This window comes from Canis lupus, chromosome 5, assembly GCF_011100685.1.
Source record: "Canis lupus familiaris isolate Mischka breed German Shepherd chromosome 5, alternate assembly UU_Cfam_GSD_1.0, whole genome shotgun sequence".
Classification (NCBI taxonomy): domain Eukaryota; kingdom Metazoa; phylum Chordata; class Mammalia; order Carnivora; family Canidae; genus Canis; species Canis lupus.
Window position 1 is genome coordinate 33,049,052 of NC_049226.1, and position 20,368 is coordinate 33,069,419.

Genomic DNA, 20,368 nt, shown 5'->3' on the forward strand with positions numbered 1-20,368 from the left:
GCCTCTGGAGGGAATGAACCTGAGAGACACCCCCTTCCCCCCCCCCCCGAAACTGATCACCCACAGGTGATGGGCTCATCTTCCGGCTTTCCAGGCTGAGCAGGGTAAGGTGGCAGCAGTTTGAGAAGGGACACCTGCAGCTGCTTTCATGTTGGGTGTCTGGTGCCAGGGCTGAGATGCATGGAGGAGACGGGATCTTCGGGCTGCCTGCCTGCCTGCCTGGAGGCCAGGATAGATCCCACTCCAGGGAGCCCCATCCTCCCCCAACTCCTCCCTGACTGATTAAGGAACCCTAATCAGCTTGGGAAGATTAAGGGCTCTGGACAGCTGTTCCCACACCCCCACCCTGGGCCGCGTGGCAAAGAGACCTGTGGGAGGACGTCAGAAGGGGGATCAGCCCTGTGACCCCTCACCCCGGGCCTGGGCCCGCGCCCCGGACTTTCCGGTGAGTGGCAAAGGCCCCTTGGCCAGGACCCGGGTCCTTTCTGCCCCAAGTGGGTGTACGGAGGGAGTGGGCAAGTCTCCCCTGACCCCTGTTGGCTCTAGGAGAGAGGAGGGGCAGACGAGAAGGGAACAGGAAGCAAGGGAAACAGGGGTTTGGGGTGAGGGGTGCGGTGGGCTTCCAGGCCATGCCCTTCACCCCCGGAGGGTCATCCAAGCCAGAGTTGGGGCTATGGAAGTGGCCTCCAGGGTTAGTCGGGCTTTGAGAAGCTGGGGGTTGCGGAGAGGGCCCTGAGAGAGTTCTGGGGGCCTCGCCGCTCATCGCACCCCGCTTCTGCTCCCAGAAGCCGGCGATGAGCGCGTGCGCCCTCCTGGCGGGTGGGCTCCCCGACCCCCGGCTCTGCGCCCCCGCGCGGTGGGCTCGGTCCCCGCCCGGCGTCCCCGGGGCCCCGCCCTGGCCCCAGCCCCGGCTCCGGCTCCTGCTGCTGCTGCTCCTCCTGCCGCCCTCCGCCCTCTCCGCCGTCTTCACAGTCGGGGTGCTGGGCCCCTGGGCCTGCGACCCCATCTTCGCCCGCGCCCGCCCGGACCTGGCCGCCCGCCTGGCCGCCGCCCGCCTGAACCGCGACGCAGCCCTGGAAGACGGGCCCCGCTTCGAGGTGACGCTGCTGCCCGAGCCATGCCGGACGCCGGGCTCCCTGGGGGCCGTGTCCTCCGCGCTGGGCCGCGTCTCGGGCCTCGTGGGGCCGGTGAACCCCGCAGCCTGCCGGCCGGCTGAGCTACTAGCCCAGGAGGCGGGGGTGGCGCTGGTGCCCTGGAGCTGCCCGGGGACGCGGGCGGGGGGCACCACAGCCCCCGCCGGGACGCCGGCGGCCGATGCTCTGTACGCCCTGCTCCGCGCCTTCCGCTGGGCGCGCGTGGCCCTAATCACCGCGCCCCAGGACCTGTGGGTGGAGGCGGGACGCGCGCTGTCGGCGGCGCTCAGGGCCCGGGGTCTGCCCGTGGCGCTGGTGACCACCATGGAGCCCTCGGACCTGTCTGGGGCCCGGGAGGCCCTGAGGAGGGTCCAGGACGGGCCCAGAGTCAGAGGTAGGCTCCCCTGCAGGGCGCGGGGTGGGGGTGGGGGGCGCCGCAGGCAGGCAGCGGGGCGCGGCGGTGAGCCCGAGTGTCCGACGGTCCGCAGCGGTGATCATGGTGATGCACTCGGTGCTGCTGGGCGGCGAGGAGCAGCGCTGTCTGCTGCAGGCTGCGGAAGAGCTGGGCCTGGCCGATGGCTCCCTGGTCTTCCTGCCCTTCGACACGCTCCACTACGCCTTGTCCCCGGGCCCAGAGGCCTTGGCCGTGCTCGCCAACAGCTCACAGCTGAGGAGGGCCCACGATGCGGTGCTCATCCTGACGCGTCACTGTCCCCCAGGGGGCAGCGTGATGGACAACCTGCGCAGGGCCCAGGAGCACCAGGAGCTGCCCTCGGACCTAGATCTGCAGCAGGTAGAGGGACCAGGGAGGAGGGCAGAGGGGAGGACATGCCGGAGAGGGGGGAGGAGGATGGAGCCAATGGGAGCTGGGAGCCCTGCACCAGTAGAGAGAGACCAACTAAGCAGCCCCTCCTGTTCTGTCGTTTTCTGGGTAAAGTAGAGGCTTTGACCTTGCTCGGGCCATGTTAGTGTGTTGGGATTGCTTCTAGAGTGTAGACGATGAGACCTCTCCAGCCCAGCTCCGGTCACTAGACCCTATGAACTCAACACTGCAGTCGGCTTCAAAGTAAACCCACTTCCAGCACCGTGGCCACACATGATCTGTAATACAGAACAGGAAGGAGCAAGGATGCAGATCCAATCTCCACACCCCATTTAGAGGGGTTTCCTCTGGGGCTTCATCTAGTGGTCATAGCTTTTTGGCAGCCTTGCCATCTCGTGAGGAGCAGAAAGGTCCCTAGGTGGAACCAGGAGTTTCCATAATCATTTAGATCCACGGCTTACACCCAAACAACCAGCTGAGATCCCCTGAGAATCCAGAATCCCCGTTCAGACCGTCTGACTCCATACCATTCCTAGAAAGGGGAAAGGGCTGGAAAGCACTAAGAGGGAAGAGAGTTTGGATGTCAGTGGGCAATAAACTAACCACCCCAAAGGTGCTGTGAATCGAGGCAGGTTGAAATATTCCCCACCAACACCCCTAGTCTCCTCCTGGAAGATTTGGGGGAGCCAGTAGCAGAAGGATGGGACTAGTCAATAAGAAGGGGAGAACAAGAGTCAGGAACGTGGTGAGATGGGATGGGGGGTGGGTGGAGAAAGTGGTGAAACGCATCTTCAGTTCTCAGCTACTGGCTCCTTCTGAGATCCCTAGGAAGTCATCCTTGATTCTTCTCACCTTCCCCCCAACCCCTACATCCAGACGTCAAGTCCTGACAGTTTTACTTTGTAAAAGTCATTTGAATCCGTCCACTTTCTCCATTCCCCCAACACTGTCCTGGTTCAGGACACAGCACCTCTGATCTAAATCTTGAAGAAAAAAAAAAAAAATCTTGAAGCAGCATCTCCCCAGTAGTCTCTGCTTCCACGCTTACCTGTCCTGGGCCTTTCTCCACCCAATAATCAGTTCAAACTTCAGAAATCTGGCAAATCTGACTCTGCCACACCCCTGTTCAGAGCCTCCCAGGGGCTTCTCTCATCCTGGATGGAAACAGGTGTCTTCACACAGTTTACCAGGTCTCTTGGTCTTCCTCTCTCTTCCACCTTCCCTGACATTCAGCCAGACGGAGCAACTTTGTGTTTCCTAAATGTGCCTTTCTCTTTTGCCTCTGTACTGCTGGGTGTACTCTTCCCTGGCCCTCCTCTCCCCCAGATAATTCTGACTCATCCTCTGAAGGATGGTCACTTCTAGAAGCCTTCTCCTCCTCTTCCTCCCTCCTCCCCCTGTCCCCATCCCTTGCACTATCTCAGCCTCCCTGTCTGTCTTCCTAACTAGATGAAAGATTCCTTGGGACAGGGACTTTATCTTACCTATCGCTTTACACAGTGCCTGGCACTGGGGAGAGATGGAAACTGGTAAAAATAAGCTTGATGACATGGGGTGAGAGCCTTGGGGAAAGAAAAGGAAAAATAGAAAATGGAAGCCAACCAAAAGATAGGAAAGGAAGTTTTTAGGTGAATGAGAAGTAATGATATTAAAACTATAAGCAGGACGACCAATCGGAAAGGGAAGAGAGGAGCTGCAGGTGATGGAGAGTAGGGATAACCAGGGGTGAGAGAGTGGAAAGAGGAAGGTCGGTGGGTAAGAGGGAAGAGGAGGGAGCTAATGGGGAGAGAAGAGGAGAGGAGAGAGAGCGCACACCAGTGGGGAGAGAGGAAGAGAGGAGTGGGCCAATGGGGAGAGAGGGGGACAGAGAGAGAGAGAATGAGAGAGAGAGAGAGAGAGAGGAGAGGGGAAGAGAGGAGTGGGCCAATGGGGAGAGAGGGGGACAGAGAGAGAGAGAGAGAATGAGAGAGAGAGAGAGAGAGAGAGAGAGAGGAGAGGGGAAGAGAGGAGTGGGCCAATGGGGAGAGAGGGGGACAGAGAGAGAGAGAATGAGAGAGAGAGAGAGAGAGGAGAGGGGAAGAGAGGAGTGGGCCAATGGTGAGAGAGGGCGACAGAGAGAGAGAGAGAGAATGAGAGAGAGAGAGAATGAGAATGAGAATGAGAGAAAGAGAAAGAGAGAGAGAGAGAGAGGAGAGGGGAAGAGAGTGAGCCAATGAAGGAGGGGAGGAGTAAGCCGATGGGGGGCGGAGAGTGTGAGCCAATGGGGAGGAGGAGGAGAAGGAGAGAGAGAGAGAGAACCAATGAGGAGAGAGGGGAAGCGAGCGAGCCAATGGGGAGAGAGGAGGAGGGCGCCTCCACTGAGGGACACAGGGAAGCACCCCAGAAGTGTGAACAGTCTATACCCTCGGGGCTTGAGGGCTTGAAAAGAGCCATGAGAAGCCAGGAGGTGGGCGGAGAGCCCGGGCCCTGAGTCCCTGCTGTCCTGGCGCAGGTGTCCCCGCTCTTCGGCACCATCTACGACGCGGTCCTCCTGCTGGCGGGGGGCGTCGCACGGGCACGGGCGGCCGCAGGGGGCGGCTGGGTGTCGGGAGACTCGGTAGCCCACCACATCCCGGATGCCCAGGTCCCCGGCTTCTGTGGGACCCTGGGAGGAGCCCAGGAGCCACCGTTTGTGCTGCTGGACACGGACGCGGCGGGGGACCGGCTCTTCGCCACATACATGCTGGACCCCACCCGGGGCTCCCTCCTCTCAGCTGGGACCCCCGTGCATTTCCCTAGAGGGGGAGGAACACCTGGGTCCGACCCCTCATGCTGGTTCGAGCCAGGTGTCATCTGCAACGGAGGTGAGGGCAAGCACCCCAGCGCCACCCCCGCCCCATTTTCCAACGCCTGCCCTGGGACAGTCACAGTCAACGCAGACCCTCCACAAAGTGGTGAAAGACAGTCAACTCTCATCCCGTAACTCCTTCCAGAGCCTTCTCACACCCCTGGCTTGTGCAGAACCTCTCCCTTGCCAACCTCCCCCTCCCCCCACCCATGCCCTCTTGGAACCTTTCTAGCATCTCCCCTTTGCAGAACCCATGGCCTTTCCCCAGACCTGGTCCTGGGCTCCCATCCACCTTCCCTAGAGCATCCGCCATCTGACATGACTGCAACCTCCATAGAGAGGGTGCCTCCCTCAGGCCACCATCCTCAGTGTCCCTCCTCTCACTGCTTCTGCAGGAGTGGAGCCCGGCCTCGTCTTTCTCGGCTTCCTCCTGGTGGTTGGGATGGGGCTGACTGGGGCGTTCCTGGCCCATTATTTGAGGTGAGTATGGGAGTGAGGTAAGTAGGAGGTGAGCTTAGCTCCCCACCTTCCAGAATTGCATCTGTGCAGCAAAGACAGCAGGCTGGACCCACTCAAGAGTAGAAAAAGGGAGGATTGGGATCTGCCCCAAAAGGCAGGCAGACCAGAGGATGTTTGGTTTGGGGGCAGCTGGTCTCCCCTGAACCAACATGATCCTCTGCCAGCTTCCTCGCTAATGCCCTTTCCCTCTACCAGGCATCGGCTACTTCACATCCAAATGGTCTCTGGCCCCAACAAGATCATCCTGACTCTGGACGATGTCACCTTTCTCCACCCGCATGGGGGCAGCACGCGAAAGGTGGGACAGCAGGGAGCCAGGTCTCCAAGTGTTCCCTGTATATCTGCTCCCCTGCCTGGGCCAGCCCTCATCCCAGCCCCCACCTGGGAAGGCCTGCTTCCTGCCCTGATTCCATCTCAGGTCTGAGCTCTGGGGGTGTGCAGTGAGAGTAAGAGCCCCTGTCCCCACTGCTTTCCTGGGGCAGTTTCTAGCTTTTCCAAGAAAAGCTACTTGTTAGCTTTGTAAACTGTAAAGTGCAGTGCTATGAGGAGGTAATGTCATTATCACTTTCCTAAATTGAGATTTCTTCCCCTTCCCCTCTGTAACCACCAGAACTCAGGCTGACCTCAACCTATGACTTGACCCCACAGTATACTTTGACTCTTTCCACTGATTGGCCTCTACCCTCCAGGTGGTCCAGGGAAGTCGCTCGAGTCTGGCCGCCCGCAGTACATCAGACATTCGCAGCGTCCCCAGCCAGCCCTTGGATAACTCCAACATTGGCCTCTTTGAAGTGAGTCTTACTCCTAGCCAGGCCCAGCTCTATTCCTGGACTTGTGTCATATCCTGCAGGCTCCAGGAAATGGTGATAGGAGTCCAGAATGGGCTTTAGGGAGAGGTCACGGGTTCCCCAATAGGGAGCATCTGAGATTCCTTCCTGCCCCAAAATTATGCCTTAGCCTTTATCCAGATGAGAGCTCCTTGAAGGCAAATCACAGTGGCTCAGAAGCTGGAGGCCTGACTGGTGGGGGTGTGTGTACTGGGACCATGCAGCCTGGTGTGGCCACTGAAGCCATCCCCTGCCCTGTTGGGATCCCCTGTCCCTGTCCCCTCAGTCATCCAAGATTTCAGGTTACCAGAGGACACGGGCCTCCCTGGAAAGTTTGGGGCAGAGCAGCATCTGGGATGTGGCCTCATGGTCACAAAGAGGACATTTCTAGGGCATGGATTATTCAGGATGGAAAGTTTCCAGATGGGGTTATCCCCCACTCAAGAGCCCCATCCAGCATTTCCACCCAGTTCAGCTCAGATTCAGGAACAGCAAGCCTTAGAGGGGAGAAAAGAAAGTCATAAAAGGGCATTAGGATCTCAACTATGGGTCAGCTGATCTGAATGTGGTGGGATGTGGACAATATTGTGAACAGAGTCAGAGGGAGCTCAGCTAATCAAGAGTCGGTAGGGGATCCCTGGGTGGTGCAGCGGTTTGGCGCCTGCCTTTGGCCCAGGGCGCGATCCTGGAGACCTGGAGTCGAATCCCACATCAGGCTCCCGGTGCATGGAGCCTGCTTCTCCCTCTGCCTGTGTCTCTGCCTCTCTCTCTCTCTCTGTGACTATCATAAATAAATAAAAATTTTTAAAAAAATTTATAAACATTCTTAAAAAAAAAAAAAGAGTCGGTGGACATTTAGAGCTCCCAAGTGTTAGAAAACGCAGAGGCTCCCGCCCTGTCACCTAGAGGCCACTGCCAGCTGCTTCTCAGGGGAGCACTTTTGTCATTTGGGGCAAGCTGTTACTCCTCCATAAGGGACTACCCTGTGCCTTCAGGAATAGATAGCGTCTCTTGTCCTGTCTGCTAAACACAGTTCCCGATTAAGAATGTCTCATATTTATTTCCAAATGCTCTTTAGGGAGTCAATACCTAACCACCAGGATTCCCCTCTAGTCCAAATCCCTCACTGGCAGACGAGGCGGCTACATAGGTCGCAAAGCCTAAGGCAGAATTAAAGTGAAGGGTTCCTTGTTCATCCAGGGTGACAATGCAGATGGGTGAACCAAACACAGGCGCTTCTGAGCGTGGGGCCCAGTGGGACTGCTGGGGCTGTGTCCCCGTGAACCAGCCCACCAGCCCGACTGACAGCTAAGGATAGGGAGGCTCAGAGCTTGGAGGGAAGCTGCCTATACTTTGCAGTTTGTAATAAAAAGCCCAGACTCCTGACTCCCCAGCACAGTGCTCTCTCGTGGCAACAGATGGTGCCGAGAGCTGTGATTTCAGTGACATTTGTGGTAGCAATGGCTTGCTTAATAAGGCTGTTGGTGAGTGCATCTGGGGTGGTGAGGACACCCCTGCAAGTGTGGACTCCCTCCCTCCTGGCTAGCTGTGAAGTGGGCCAGCAGACCTCAGACCCCTTGCCCCTGATGCTCTGTGTCACAGGGAAGATATGTTCTGGGGCAGTGGGCAAGTGCAAATGTAGGGGCCCTAGGGCTCCTTGCCTCGTGGGGTTTTAAGAAACTGAGTTCACTGCTCCCATCTCTACTCCAGGGAGACTGGGTTTGGCTGAAGAAATTCCCCGGGGACCAGCACATAGCCATCCGCCCAGCAACCAAGACGGCCTTCTCCAAGGTGAGGGTGGGCCTGGGCTGGGGTGTGGGGTGGGCATCATTTCCTAACCTCCCTGCCCTCTCTTTGCCCTACCCTACAGAGGTAGACCCCAATGTGGGAGAGACCAAGAGGTCTCAGTGGAGGTGTCCCCTCCTCTCAAAAGCAGATTTCCCATTCCGCTCTCTCATATGCTAGCTCTTTCCTGTGGTGTGCTTGTCATGATATGTTCAATGTGTGCTTGCATGTTTTTTTTTTAAGATCTTATTTATTTATTCATGAGAGACACAGAGAGAGAAAGAGAGGCAGAGACACAGGCAGAGGGAGAAGCAGGCTCTATGCAGGGAGCCTGACGTGGGACTTGATCCCAGGTCTCCAGGATCAGGCCCTGGGCGGCACTAAACCGCTGAGCCAGCGGAGCTGCCCTTGCATGGTTTTTTTTTTTTTTTTTTAAAGATTAATTAATTTATTTAGAGAAAGACAACATGAGCAGGGGAGAGGCAGAGGGAGAGGGAGAGAATCTCAAGCAGACTCTGTACTGATTGTGGAGCCCCACACGGGGCTCAGTCCCACGACCCTGAGATCATGTCTGGAGCTGAAATCAAGAGTTGGCCATTTAACCAACTGAGCCACCCAGGTGTTCTTCTAGTTCATTTCTTATCTGCCTCCCTCACTGGACTGTGAGCTAAGTGAGGGTTCCCCCTGCCCCATCATTGCATTTTTGGCACGCAGCACAGTATCTGGAACAGAGACTAGAGAGACCTAATGAATGTTTATTGAGTGAGACAATAAGGGCTTTCCAGTTTCGTTGAGCCACTTGTGCAGAATGGCCTAGTTAATGCAAACTGAGTGAGGTGGAAAGCTGGCAAGGAGGCTGTAGACTGTATTCTAGTCCTTTCTCCCTAAAGCTCCCCTTACATCATGCAGCCTCGACCTGGCCTCCTTCCCTGATGTCTCCACAGAAGCTTTTGGCCACGGCTGCAGAATGACTTAGGGTCAACAAGCTAAATTACCATTTAATGGCAGGCATCTCAGATGAAAGGTCTTGTCTTACTGGACCAAAGGAAAACCAGAAAGGACAGCCATCACCCATGAACCCCGGTTTTCCTAGCATGCCCAGATTGTGAGGGCCCCTGTCCTTCTCTGGGGCCACAGCTTGACTGCTCAGTCCCTGCCTCCCTAACCTGGGTAGGTGGGGAGTCTCCGACATACTTGACACAGTGACAGGACCAGGCAAAACAGCCCTGAGCTGTCACCAGCACAGCCATTTCTGGTGTTCTTTGGGTTTTTTGTGTGTATGTGTATTTTTTCTTTTTTTTTTTTTTTTTTTTTTTATTTATGATAGTCACAGAGAGAGAGAGAGAGAGGCAGAGACACAGGCAGAGGGAGAAGCAGGCTCCATGCACCAGGAGCCTGATGTGGGATTCGATCCCAGGTCTCCAGGATCGCGCCCTGGGCCAAAGGCAGGCGCCAAACCGCTGCGCCACCCAGGGATCCCTGTATGTGTATTTTTTCTAAGATTTTATTTATTTATTCATGAGAGACAGAGAGAGACGCAGAGACATAGGCAAAAGGAGAAGCAGACTCCCTGTGGGGAGCCTGATGTGGGACCCTAGGATCGTGAGCCAAAGGCAGATGTTCAACCACTGAGTCACCCAGATGCCCCTCTGGTGTTCTCTGAAAGCGGTGGTGCGGCCTCTTCCTGGTTCTCTCTTCAAGGAGGGGAGGGTCGTGGTGCCAGGGGCTTCTGCCTGCGGTGTTTTTCCCTAAAGCCAGGCAGTTCAAAGTCTTACAGCTAATCCATCAGAACCTGCCTGGGTCCTGGCTCCCCTGCAAGGTTGTGTTTTCAGCCCTAACTTGAAACTAAACCATAGTCCGCACCGAACAGCCGGCCTTTGACCGACTGGTGCCTTCTGCAGAGAGAGGCCATCTGTGGAAGAAATCCCCACGGATCTTTCCATTGGTCATTCTTCTGCCATCTTCCCAGCTGGGACACCCAGAAACAGGCCTGCATAACAGGTCTCCTTCCCACGTTGCTTCCAGGGCAGAAAAGGCCCGTTCACTTTCTCCCTCCCAGCTCCGGGAGCTCCGGCATGAGAACGTGGTGCTCTACCTGGGGCTCTTCCTCGGCAGCGGGGGAGCTGGTGGCTCGGCCGCGGGGGAAGGCGTGCTGGCCGTGGTCTCAGAGCACTGCGCCCGGGGCTCCCTCCACGACCTCCTCGCCCAAAGGGACATTAAGTTGGACTGGATGTTCAAGTCCTCCCTCCTGCTGGACCTCATCAAGGTGCGGGGTAAGGGGGGTGCGGGGGTGGCGGGGAGGACAGGGCCGGGAACCACCGGGCTGAGGCTGCCTCTTCTCCTGCCGCCCCAGGGAATGAGGTATCTGCACCATCGAGGCGTGGCCCACGGGCGCCTGAAGTCGCGGAACTGCGTGGTGGACGGGAGGTTCGTGCTTAAGGTCACGGATCACGGCCACGCGCGACTAATGGAAGCTCAGAGGGTGTTACTGGAGCCTCCCAGCGCCGAGGGTAAGATTCCCGGGCTGCCTCCCGCGGGGACGCGAAGCCCCTGGGATTCCCGTCATTTCCAGCCCCCCCCCCCCCCCCCGCCCCCGCCCGCCGCCCATTCCACAGCCCCGCCACGGAAAAGGTCTTGTGACTTTGGGGAGAGGAAGGGTGGGCTCTGTGAGGGGAGGGGGGGAGGGGGCAGGGCTTGTGCCGGAGGGGCTGGGTCTAAAGGGTAGGGCCTGTTTGTGAGCCCCCCTCCCCCCTCACCTTCTCTGAGACCCGTGTTGGTTTTCCCATAGTCCCTCCTGGGGGTAGCTGCAGGCAGCGGGGCCAGACTCAGGCTGGGAGTTGGTGAGTGGGTGCGAGCCTGGCCTTTCCGGTTAGGATGGGGGTCTGTCTCCAGCGCCCCCTCCCCCGAGGTCCTCCTCATGCCCACGCCCCTTCCCCCCCCTCCCCCCGGCCCCCAGACCAGCTATGGACAGCCCCGGAGCTGCTTCGGGACCCGGCCCTGGAGCGCCGGGGAACGCTGCCCGGCGACGTCTTCAGCCTGGGCATCATCATGCAGGAGGTCGTGTGTCGCAGCGCCCCCTATGCCATGCTGGAGCTCACTCCCGAGGGTACGCAGCCACACCCCCACCCCCACCCCCGCCGGGGCCTGGCCGTGCGCACAGAAAGTCAGCCTGCGTTAGAGCCTGGCGGGACCCAGCCTCTTTCCCAGAAGCCCAGAGCTGAGCCTGGGCCACCCCTATGTGGGTCTGAGGAGTCAGAACAGTGGAGAGGCCAGCATAGGGATGGTCACAGGTGGCTCTAAGGCGCCCAGACTTCACTGGTGGCCTTGGTCCTCATCCAGGATCCAACCTGCTCCTTCAAATCCCCAGCAGGGCAGCAGTGTTGTGGGAAGGGGGTGAAGAGCATTCCAGTCTGGTTCAAATCCATATTACTTACCATCTATGAGAGTCAGCAAGCTCCTTGATCACCCTCACCCTCCCTCTTCTATGTGCAATGGATGTTAGGCTCCCCCTGTCATCTCTTAACTGCCCCCTGCCACCCTGGATTCAGGGTCCTCTTGTGGCTCCAGCAACCCCTCCCTCACTGCACTCCTCCACCCACTGGAGCTCTGATTTAAAGAACCCCAGTAGAGTCCCCCCATCTTGGGCTTCAGCCATCAGGCCAGAGTCAGGTGGCTCCTTTCGGTCCCCTTATGCCTTCAGAAGTGGTGGAGAGGGTGCGGAGCCCCCCTCCACTGTGCCGGCCCTCCGTGTCCATGGACCAGGCACCTGTGGAGTGCATTCAGCTGATGAAGCAGTGTTGGGCAGAGCACCCTGATCTTCGGCCCTCCTTGGGCCACATCTTCGACCAGGTCAGGGGCTGGGACTGGGCAGGGGCTGGGCTGGCCACCTGTTGGCCACCTGGGGAAGCTTCAGGAAGGCAGGATATCAGGATCTCTGCTCTCCAAGGGGTAGTCTGAAGACTGGGATTAGGTGGGGGCAGAGCTAGAACAGGGGCTGTGGAGGCCTTTGGAGTGGGAGACTGAGTTCTGGGTGGGAGAAATTTTAATTCAATTCAAATGACATTTGAATTGCTTAGCACAGTGTGGCAGAAAGACCTTTGGCCTGGGAGTCCAAAGGCTGGGCTGGTTCCAGCGCCCTGTCAATGACTAGCTGAGAGCAGTAGACCTCTGGGAACCCTCATTTCCCATATGCCTCCTGATAATGTGTGAAAACATTATCCCCGGAGTAGGGGGCAGGTGATGAGTCAAAAGTGATGGGGGAAGGGGAGGTTCAGGCCTAATACAGCCGCTCTCAAGGGCAGCCCAAGTCCCACCAGCTTCCTCCTCCAACTAGTTTAAAAGCATCAACAAGGGTCGGAAAACCAACATCATTGACTCGATGCTGAGGATGCTGGAGCAGTACTCCAGTAACCTGGAGGACCTGATCCGGGAGCGGACGGAGGAGCTGGAGCTGGAAAAGCAGAAGACCGACAGGCTACTCACGCAGATGCTGCCTCCGTGCGTGCCCGTGGGGAGGGGGGCAAGGGTCGAGGGGAGGGCAGCTGGAATGCAGCTGGTCTGGGGTAACCCTGCCTCCCGCCATCTCTAGTTCTGTGGCGGAGGCCCTGAAGATGGGGACGCCGGTGGAGCCCGAGTATTTTGAGGAGGTGACACTGTACTTCAGTGACATTGTGGGCTTCACCACCATCTCAGCCATGAGTGAGCCCATCGAGGTGGTGGATCTGCTCAACGATCTCTACACACTCTTCGACGCCATCATTGGCTCCCACGACGTCTACAAGGTGGGCTGTGCAGGGGGCAAGGCCTCCTTTGGCTTCCCCAGTCCCCAGCACACCTGCCCTAGTCTTTGGCCCCCCTCCTTCATTTGCCCCAGACCCCAGTCCAGCCCTCCGGGATCGGAAGCCTCCCCAGGATCTCTGCACTAACCCCTGACCAGGGACAATTGCTTGGGGGGAGAGGGGTGCTCAGTACCGAATCCACACTACCCCTTCCCGCAGGTGGAGACAATCGGGGATGCCTACATGGTGGCCTCGGGGCTGCCACAGCGGAACGGGCAGCGACACGCCGCGGAGATCGCCAACATGGCCCTGGACATCCTCAGCGCCGTGGGCTCCTTCCGAATGCGTCACATGCCCGAAGTGCCCGTGCGCATTCGCATTGGCCTGCACTCGGGTACCTAGAGGACTCTGCACCCATCTCCCACACTGGGGCCCCGCTCCACGTGTCTCAGACAGGACATAAACCCCCTGGGGGGGGCAGAGAGGGCTTGTCTTGAAGCCACCCTCGCATCCAGGGCACCCCATTGTGATTGAGAGTGTGGCCTTGGGGAGCTGGTGGAGAACATGGGGTGCCAGCGACCCCCGAGGTGCTGGGTGCCACCTGGCAGCCTGCACGGCCACCAACCCTGCGTGTCTCCGCAGGCCCGTGCGTGGCCGGCGTGGTGGGCCTCACCATGCCACGGTACTGCCTATTTGGGGACACGGTCAACACCGCCTCGCGCATGGAGTCCACGGGGCTGCGTGAGTGGAGTGGGGCTGGGAGGGCTGGGGGGGATTCACCGAGCAAGGGGGGGATGGCCCCGGGGGCAGGGGACACAGGAGGGGAGTCTCGGAAATCCTCCTCCCTTGTCATTCCAGCTTACCGAATCCACGTGAACATGAGCACCGTGCGGATTCTGCACGCTCTGGACGAGGGCTTCCAGACGGAGGTGCGCGGCCGCACGGAGCTGAAGGTGAGGCTATAGGCGCGGGGGGGGGGGGGGGGGGACGCGCGAAGGACCTCGGGGTCCCTGGAGATCCGCCCGCCTGCACCCTGGCAGGCAGCCTAAGTGCTCCCCTCCCCGTGTTCCCCCAGGGCAAGGGCGCCGAAGACACGTACTGGCTGGTGGGCAGACGCGGCTTCAACAAACCCATCCCCAAACCGCCCGACCTGCAACCGGGGTGAGGTGCCAGCCTTCTCCCGTGCTCCAGCTGGGTGCCTGACCCTGCCCTCCCCCGCTCCTGCCCCGCCCCTCTCCTCTCCCCCTCCCCACTCTCCATCTCTGAAGCCACCACCCTCTCTCCCGCAGCGCCAGCAACCATGGCATCAGTCTGCAGGAGATCCCTCTCGATCGGCGCTGGAAGCTGGAGAAGGCAAGGCCGGGCCAGTTCTCTGGAAAGTGAGGCCCAGCTGGAGCAGGTGCTGCCCCTCTGCTCACAAGGCCCGCTGCCTGTCCCCCCTCGAACTCCAGAGTTGGGGGAATGGCTCCCCATCAATGGGAGATGCTTTCTGGGCAACAGGCACCTCTTCCCCAGCCTTAGGGCCTAGCCCTACCTGCTGAACTTCCCACCCAAGTTGATGTCCCTATCCCTGTCTGAGGAGTGAGCCTAGGCTCGTTCCTAAACCCAGGGATTTTCCTAAACCCAGTGAGGTACCAGCTGCAGGGATTCTGGCTCAGTAGGTCTGGAGTGGTCCAGGAATCTAGACTTGAGAACCCCTGTAAACGTGACCCAAGACCTCTCCTCCAGCCACCCCTACCCTGTGTTAACCAGGCCTCCTTGCCAGGCTGCACAGACTGCAAGAGACACAAGAGATAAGAACTCTAGGGAGCACCATTCATCAGAGGACAAGATGAATGCTGTCTCTAGAGGTCTCTACCTTCCTAGAAGGAACTTTGATCCATGACCCTCTCCTTCCTAGGGGAACCTCCATGACCCCTTTCCACGATTTCCCTCTGAGACACTCTTCTCTCTCTCAGGGTACTGGAAGGTCCTCTTCCTGAAAGTTGCTGCTATAGGTGACCAAAAGTCTGGCCGACACCAGTGGCTTCTAGCCAGCTCTGCCTCAAAGGATTCCAGGCCTTTACAGGTGCTGGCTGCAAATCTGCTGTGTGACCTTTGGGAAAAGTCTCGTGCACTCTCTGTGCTTGGGATCCCCCTCCAGGGCGAACTGAGGAGTGGCCTGTGTGGTTTCCATGCTCCCCTGCTCTGACAGCTGCTTCAGCAGAGTTGGCCTGGGGATATGGGGCACTGGGCTCGGGGCCTCCAGCCCCAGGGTCTCTGAGCCCATCACGAGAGGTTGGGGTGGGGATTTTGCACTGTCCAGTGCCTCCCAAGACCCCAGGGATGGGGTGTCTGGGATTGGCCCCAACCCCAGAGGCAGTGGAGGAGACCCTTCCAGCGCAGGGCTGTCACATGGCCTAAGGATGAGCCTCTGTCTAGCTTCTAGTGTCGTCCGTCCCCGCCTGTCAGACACTGCTCCCATCGTGACTTGCTCAAGTGCAGAGAAAAGCTGGCTTCAAGGCTTGGGGGAAAGGAAGGCAAATTGGCTGCTCCAAAACTCTGCTAACCAGAACATCCCCTGCTTAACTGGGTATCGCTGAGCATCCCCTCTACTTAGATCTTTCCAGCACGCATTAACAATCCCTGCCTGCCCCCACCCTGCCCGTCCAGCTGAAGTTTCTTTTGTGGAACTGATGTTCCAGAGCCTGAGCCTTGGCACGGCTGACTCGGGGTGCCCTTCCCCATGGCTTCAGACCCTGGAAAGTTAGCCGCAACCAACTAGAGGGCTGCTTGAGGTAGTGAGCGTCCAGTCTCTGGAGGTCTCCAAGCAGAACCGGCAACATCGTTGGCCAGGGATGGAGCAGTCCGAGACAGGTTCTAGGTGTAAAGATGAACCTGATCCTCGGCAGGTGGAGCGTGGTTGGGAGCCAGTAGCAGCGACCTCACCTGGGAGCTTGTTAGACATGCAGAGTCTCAGGCCCTGACCTGACTCGAATCAGAATCTGCATTTTAACGAGTCCACTCCAAGCGCTCACCTGCACTCGAACATTTGTGAATCGTGTCACTAAGTGATCCTGAGAATCTCTAAGATTTCATTAAAAACCAGGCTAGACTCTAGCCCTGAGACTCCTTTTACTTGGTCTCTGGGGCAGTTTTTTGTTTCTTGTTTTGAGCTAATATTCAGAAGTGTTAGGGCTTCACTCTTCTGTTCTCATGGTCCCTGCCCCTCCCCGAGGCTCCAGTACCCCAAGATTTTCTTTCTTTCTTTCTTTCTTTCTTTCTTTCTTTCTTTCTTTCTTTCTTTCTTTCTTTCTTTCTTTTCTTAAAGACTGTATTTATTTATTCATGAGAAACCCAGAGAGCGGCAGAGACAGGCAGAGGGAGAAGCAGGCTCCCTGTGGGGAGCCCAATGCGGGAATGATCCCAGGACCCCGGGGTCATGCCCTAGGCCAATGGCCCTGAGCTCAGCCACTGAGCTCCCCAGGTGCCCCAGGCCCCAAGATTTTCTAAACATCAGTCTTTCTGTCTGGTGCCTGTGGGCATCTGAGCTCAGGACTCCCCAGTGGCGTAGCTGCGGTTGGGCTCCTGGCGATGCTCCTGCCTGGCTGTGAGATCCTCCAGCTCTGTAGCACCTCCCCCCTTCCTCCCTAAAGGCTGAGAGCGAATGCAGAACTCTAAAACCCCAGCACTTGTAGGTTCTGGTTACTTGAGGTGGTGCTGCTAGAGTGAGTAATTTAGCTCAATTTAAAAAACATTTTTAACCAAGTCTGGAGATGATGAGTTCAAGGCTTTATTTTTATTTTTATTTTTTTTTTAGTTCAAGGCTTTAAAAAAAAAACCCTGATGCACATGCAGGTGTGCATGCGTGTGCGCACATGGTTTTTTGTTTGTTTGTTTGTTTGTTTTTTAATTATGTACGTTCTTAAATATCTCCCTTCAGATTTTCTCTGTACTTTGGTCCCAGGGATGGGGGACAGACTGCCTCGCTGGCGCTGGACCTGACAATGTGGCTGTAGCCCTCACTCCCCTGTCTCTTCCCTGGCCCCCCTGCCGCCCCCCACCAGCCCTCCCAGTATCCCCCACTCCCACCCTTTCTGTCTCCTTCTGTCCCACCTGTGAGGATGGCCAGTGATTCAGGGAGCCTCAGGGCAGAGTTGACCCCGGGGATTACCGGATTATGTGTGAGAGGACTAGTGTGGGCAGGCTGGGGCAGGACAGTTGTCAGAGGAGGAGGAGCTGGGGCCCAAACCTGGTTGGGGCCAGGCTAACACGGAGGCAGCAGGGCTGAGCAGGTCCCTTCCCACCTTCAACCCTGCCTTGTCCAGAGACCTCAGTCTTAGCTGAGCAGAGATTGCTCCCTTCCCTGCCCTGTCTCCCCTCTCTAGGCCCATACTTCCTCCCTGCGGTCCCTGAGGCTCTCTGCCATTGCCCTGGAACCTTCCTCCCTGGGCCCAGTCAGGGTCCTAGACCCTGCTACCCGCCCCCCTCCAGTCCTCTTCACCTGCTAGCCCCTGTCGTTCCTGGGCCCCGGGCACCCCCCAGCCCCGAGAGCACCTGCTTGGTCATCAGGCACTCCCTACCTTCAGATGTGTTTACACTACCTCTGCCGGCTGTCCACCCCCAGGACCCACACTGGGGGCTGTCCCCCCCTGTGTGGCGGCTCTGTAGCCAGGACAGGTGATGGCCACAGCAGGGCCCTCCTGCAGCTGCTGCTTTGATCCTGTAGCTGGGACTCCCCATCATGTCCCGGGGCTCACTTGGCACCTTTTCTCTGCTGCTCCTTGGGGTCTGGGCCCTGCTCCCCATCCTCACCTGCAGTGGACCCCGGGGACCCCCCTCTGGGGGATCCGTTTCGCTGCCTTGTGGGGCTGTTGTTCACTGGGATCTTCTGGACTGTGTGCTGTGGACACCAGGCCATGTGCCATGGTGTTGGGTCCTGGGAGGGTGGGGGCTGAAATAAAGGTGTACTTTCTTCCATTTCATGATGGGCGATCCTTTCAGCCCGGGGTGTCCAAACACCCCCTTACCTGCAGCGTTCAAACCTGGCATTTCCTAGCAGGGCTTCAGATAGGGTAAGCCTTCAAGCTGGCAGAGGCAAGGGGAAGTGAGCTGAAGCCATCAGCCCCCCATCCCAGCAACTACTCTGCTCAGAGGGTCTGCTCTGAGGCTAAGCAGGGAAGCCTCAGTGTTTTCCAGCTTCTAGAAAAGACCAGGGGCTCTGAGGCTCTGGAAAAGGGTGGTATGGCCTCATCCTTTGGTAGTTGGAGGGAGATGAGAGGAAGACAAGAGCAGAGCTATTCTGTGACCATGACCCATGGAAGCCAGAGTCCAAGATGGAAGGAACAGGGCTGCAAATGTAGAAGCTAAGGACCGTGATCTCTGCACAGGACTTCACGACCCACATTCCACCTCTCACCGCTCAAGAGCCTGCCACTGGGGCATCAGAGCAGAAGAGACAATCCCAAAGCCACCAGGGAGTGACTGGCCCATTGGTCATCCATCGTCTCTGAGCTCCACTGTCTCTGCCCATTTCTGACATGAAGACTTGTGATGGGCATCGCTTGCGGTGCCTTCGTGGCTTCCCCATGCCCCATCGCCAGTCCCCCTGGAACTGACCCCAGGCCTCCCCCTCCAATCATTGCATCCCTCTGCTTCCCTCTGCCAGCAGAATTGCTTCAAGGACAGGTAGATGACGTGGGTGGAGCAAGGAGGCTTGGTGCTCAGATGCTGCTGGAAGCTGGGTGAAGAAGTTGCCTGTTTTCTCTGGGGTTCCCAACAGGGCAGGCTGCAGAGACACAGGGCATCGCTATCAGAGGGGCAGAGACCAGTCTCCCTGCCCCTGCTGGAGTCCCTGCACCCCGAGGGGCCTAAAGCCAGATGGGCCGTTCGGGCACCACGGGCTAGCCGTGAGCTTAAGCCAGACCGGATTGGGTTTTGTTCTTGGCAGTAAAAAGTGTCCTAACTCCTCAGAGGGCTTATGATGCAGTGGGGGTTGGACTGGTTTAACAGGAACGAAAAGCAGAAACGGCTGGCTTGGGAGGGAGGCAGGGAACGCAGGCCGCTCTGCTGGGAAGACACAGCCTCCAGGCCCTGACTCCACCAAGTGTCAGCCAGCGCCTCTCCCTGCCCTATGACTGGGCTGGAAAATTCCAGTTATGAGGACCTAACTCAGGGAAAGGGTAGGACCTGGGGGGAGCTGGACTCCTGTCCTGTCCCAGCGGCCGGACTCAGGTCCCACCTCAGAGACAAGGCCCGTGAGACTGGTGCTGAGCTCTGACTGGTGCTGAGTCTCACCTTGGCTCTGTGGCTGCAGACACCAGCTGGGGGTACCGTGCCCACCCCACATGCCCCTGCAGAGGTGAGCTCAACACAAAGCTCATAACCGTGCTGGCCGTGGACACCCTTGGGAATTAAATGACTAGGCTTTGACAGGCAGGTTTCGGCGGGGCAGGTGGCTCCCCCACTCCCTGAGTACAGAAGGAAGTAGAGAAATTGAGAGGGAGTACAATTGTGACATCTGGGATCCCTTGGTTTCCCCAGGGCAGGGCTTATTTCTCAGTCTGGAGACTCACCCTTCCAAACTAAAGACATTATGTCACCTCCACCAGGGACATCTCATCTCAGCACCCTTCCCTGAGCCTATGTCTTTGGTCCCGGACTCAGAAAAGGGGGTGATGTCCCTTGTAATGTAAGCGTTGTGCTCACACGGATGTTGATCCGGCCATTCAAAAACCATATCCCCGTGTTCTGTCTTTAATCCTCAGATGACCCATTTTACACACTTGAAAAGTAAGACTGTCAGCCGTGAAATGACTTGTCCAGGGCCACACACCTGACAAATCTTGAGATCAGCAAACCTGGGAGTTCAGACTCTGGCCCTTGAGCTGCCTGTCAAAGGTGCCGCGGAGAGGTTTATCTTACAGGCAATCCTGCCTCGTGCCCTCTTGACTGTTTTCTGCAAGAGCGCTTTTTTTTTTTTTATTTATGATAGTCACACACAGAGAGAGAGAGAGAGGCAGAGACACAGGCAGAAGGAGAAGCAGGCTCCATGCACCGGGAGCCCGACGTGGGATTCGATCCCGGGTCTCCAGGATCGCGCCCTGGGCCAAAGGCAGGCGCCAAACCGCTGCGCCACCCAGGGATCCCAAGAGCGCATTTTAAACTCTGAAATTGTTGTCTCTGTAAGAGGATTATTAAAGAGTTTTGACTTGGCGGGATATGGACACATTTCACGTTTCTCCAATCAGTACCCCCAAAAGGCTGGTCCAGTTGAGAACTCCACTCTCCTCCTAGCTGCAAACATCTCGGCTCTTCACCACGCCCACTGAGGGACCTGAGGGTGTGGGTAGGCTTGGGAGTACATGCCTGGCCCTTCCCTGCTCTCCCAACTCTGGCTCCTTGGTCAGGAGGGAAGGGTCAGGGAGGTACACTTTGATCCTAGGACCCCTGCTCCCTCACTCTGCGAGTGGATACTACAGAGGAAGTCTCCTGTTGGGTAAACTTCCCTGGTCTCACCTTGGCTCTGCAGCTGCAGACACCAGCTGGGCGTACCGTGCCCACCCCACATGCCCCTGCAGAGGTGAGCTCAACACGAAGCCAAGAAAATGGAAACTTCATGGGCTCCCTCACCTGCATAAGCCCCTTCCAAGCACCTCCCCACCACCACCCAATTTTGTATTCTTTTTCCTAAAGAG

The 20,368-nt window shown here is 57.8% G+C and overlaps 1 protein-coding gene across 1 annotated transcript; it reads left to right on the plus strand.

The window, feature by feature from the left end:
* Positions 1-333: 333 nt before the first annotated feature.
* On the plus strand, positions 334-15,809 carry GUCY2D (guanylate cyclase 2D, retinal). The gene is given in 20 exon segments (NM_001003207.1): positions 334-445; positions 725-1,527; positions 1,622-1,926; positions 4,448-4,799; positions 5,179-5,263; positions 5,498-5,600; positions 5,992-6,093; positions 7,840-7,920; positions 9,974-10,180; positions 10,268-10,424; positions 10,871-11,020; positions 11,615-11,763; positions 12,248-12,411; positions 12,503-12,695; positions 12,912-13,086; positions 13,335-13,433; positions 13,551-13,645; positions 13,768-13,853; positions 13,982-14,091; positions 14,651-15,809. Coding segments are annotated over 18 exon segments (3,330 nt in total). The 5' UTR covers positions 334-445; positions 725-794; the 3' UTR covers positions 14,076-14,091; positions 14,651-15,809.
* Positions 15,810-20,368: the final 4,559 nt, after the last annotated feature.